Source organism: Apaloderma vittatum, unplaced genomic scaffold (genome assembly GCF_000703405.1).
Source record: "Apaloderma vittatum isolate BGI_N311 unplaced genomic scaffold, ASM70340v1 scaffold12929, whole genome shotgun sequence".
NCBI classification, from domain to species: domain Eukaryota; kingdom Metazoa; phylum Chordata; class Aves; order Trogoniformes; family Trogonidae; genus Apaloderma; species Apaloderma vittatum.
Genome location: NW_009733599.1, coordinates 4,350 through 7,304, shown reverse-complemented (window position 1 = coordinate 7,304; position 2,955 = coordinate 4,350). Strand labels below are relative to the sequence as shown.

Sequence of the window (2,955 nt, the reverse complement as noted above, 5' to 3'; positions counted from 1 at the left end):
AAAAAAAAAAAAAGCGTAGGTGGTCTCAAACCCAAGCGCTCCTGCACTACCACAGACTTCTTCCAGGAGCTGCCCCAGCTCCGTGGTGTTACAGGACGGCCTTCCAGGTGTGGGACAGTTTTTAAACACGGGGCTTTTTTTAGGACACATGGCCACTGTAACACTGGGCACAGCACGAGGGAAGAAGACTTTGGCAGCCCCTTTGCTTATCACTTAAAAATTCAAGGAGCTTGTGCCGTTGGCCAAAGAAGGAGCACAGAGCGGGTAGTTAACTCCAGCCTCGATGTCTTTTATTTCCACAACGCTTTTAATGAGGGAAGAGCACATTTTGAAGTCGTCCTGCTTTGCCTGCATCACAAGGTGACACAAATCGCTCTGGACCCTTCCCTGGAACGTCTTGCTCAGCTTTGTTCTTTCTACAGGAGGAAAAGAGCCCAAGTCAGAGGCTACATCCGTCCTTCTCAACCTCACGCCAGCCCCAGCTGCGCTCGCGGTCCCACACACCTTAAAAGTTTATTTTGGGTTTGCTGAGGACTCTGCTGTGAGCCCTGTGACACTCCCTCAGCTTCCTCAGCCTGTGCAGAGCTGTGTCCAGATTCCTGAGCAGGAGCAAAGCCTCGCTCGCCCCAAGCTTCAGTGGGATTTGGTCACCTCAAGAGAGCAGCCGTGCCGCAGCGCCTGGGAAAGGCAACTGCCGGCTGCGCAGCCCGAGCTGCGGGACTGAGAGAGGGGCCTGGGCAGGGAGGGAAGGTCTCTGCCCATCTGTTCAGCACAAGGCAAACGTGGGCAGCTCGTCGGTTCTGGTGCCGCTGAGCCAGAAGCCTCGTGCAGGATCGGCTCGTGCGCAGGTGAGTGTGCCCCAGGCAAAGCTTGCGCTCAGCGAGGATCCGCTTCAGACGCCAGCAGCTTTCCGGCCATGGCTCATCCCGAGGGAAAGCAGAACCATCCCCTCCTCCCTTCTGTGTCCAACAGCAGTCGACGACAAGTCCTTTCCACCTCTTGTTTCTCCCCAAACCTGAGCTGAGCTTCTCCTAGTCCCAGCAGAGCTGCTCTCGCCAAGGCACGCCGGTTTTACCTGATCTGTCTCTGGTAAATGGAGCCTCACGAGAGCTCCAGGCTGGGGTGTCCCTGGGAAGTCAGTTCCACCCTCAGCACAAGCTCGAGAGTCTGCATTTACTTTCATTCCTTCCCCTTTTGGAACAGTTGGAAAAGCAAGCCCTGAGAGGAGGGGAGCAGGAATCATAACTTCAGGAGGTGAAGGATTTTTTTCTTTGCTTGACCAGACACGCTACCTTGGACTTCAGCAACTCCAGTAACGAATTCTGCCAAAGCAGATAACGTTCCTATAGAGAACAAATCAAATCAGCACTTTCTAGTTGAAATGCATTTGATGGAAATGTTTCCAACCAGCAGTAAGTTTTTTTTTTTAGACCAGTGATGCTGCTCATCGGGCATTTAACCTGCCTGCACTGACCATGGGGAGGAGTAGCTGCCTTTTACCAGCTACCAGGGAGCACTTACCTGCTACACTGCCACAAGGATTGCTCGGCCTCCTTCCCGGGGCTGGTCGGAGCTCTGCAGAAGGGATGGGAGGACCTGCCCAGGCACCGTCGTACCGACCCAGCTCTAATTTGTGAAGAGAAGGTGGAAGACAAAAATGACTTGACCAGCTGCAGGCTCATGCCTGTGCAGCTCTCAGCCAGGTGGTGAACTGGAATCTGACCATTAAGCTTTCAGAGGTGTTAATTATTTGCCATATACTTGAATGTATGAGCTTATTTATTTTTTACATGTGCATTTGCTAATGTCATTTTAATGGGGAATTTCCAACCCACAGGTACTTTTTTTTTCTAAAAAAAAAAAAAGAAAAAATTTAATCTGCCAAATGAATTAATATATTAGAAATGAATATAGCTCAACGGAAAGGGGGGGAGGTTGTGCTCAATAAATATTTGTGTCTAAGCTTCAGTGACAACAATTAATTTCCGTTATTTTTTGGCCAGCTTTTCTGACAGCAGAGCTAACACTGGCCCTCTGGGACGGGGCTGGGGGTGGTCTCTTGGGGGGAAAACTTCACTATGTACAAGGGTGTGTGCACCCACCTACACATCTCCTTCATATTAAGAGCACACAGAGCTCTCAGGCAACAGCCACTGTCCCCAGCACAGACACAAAGCCCAGAGTGTTCTGTGCCCAGAACTCATCAGGGCAGACAAACAGCCAAGACCAGACCTGCTTTTCTCAACTTGAGCCCTCTAAGAACAGAGCTGAGCCTCTAGCTCAGGCCGGTCTCGGTGCCTCTGTGGCGCCTGACCCAAAAGCCGCGCTTTGTTTCCCCCAGCGGCAGCTGCCAGAGAAAAAGGGCAGCGAGAGCTGCGCAGAGCCCGGGCATCAGCCCTCAGTGATGGATCCTGAGCCCTGTGAGGGTAAAGCCAGGTCACAGCTTGGTTCATTTGTGCTGGACAGATTTGTGAAGAGCCACCAGCTCGTTCTCATCAGGCATTCGCACACTTCTCAGTGCCTGGACGCTGTGCGAGACATGCATGACTTGGGGACAGAATCGTGACCCCCAGGTAGGAAAAGGAGAGAGGCTCAGCACCCCAGGAACAGGTGAACGCCCTGTGAGCGAGCGCAGGCCCGCAGAGCGTGGAAGAGCTCACCGGTGCTGACATCCACCAGACAGACGCGGGATCGCCAGGGCCTGCGCGGCCTTGACACGCTGTTTGGGTTTTATATCGTGGTGCTGCTGCTGCTGCAGCTGTAAAGCGCGAGTTACTGCAGCCCAGGGTGCTGCTCCCCAGTGCAGGTCTGGAGGTGAGGAGCAACTCCAAAAGAACAGCAGCAACACAAGCTGCTGCTCTCTCCTGCGCAGCTGAGCACATGCCCTGAGCAGCGCTTGCGAGCCAGGGGTGACGTCAGGCCTGTGGGGACTTCTGCATCGGTTACTGGCCAAGT

General features: G+C 53.2%; 1 protein-coding gene across 1 annotated transcript in view; it reads left to right on the top strand.

Moving 5' to 3' along the window:
• GPSM1 (G-protein signaling modulator 1) overlaps positions 1 to 2,955 on the top strand; it is a 55,434-nt gene that overhangs the window by 51,255 nt on the left and 1,224 nt on the right. Inside the window, 1 exon segment of the mRNA XM_009875965.1 lies at positions 2,342 to 2,426. Coding sequence (XP_009874267.1) covers positions 2,342 to 2,426 — 85 coding nt within the window.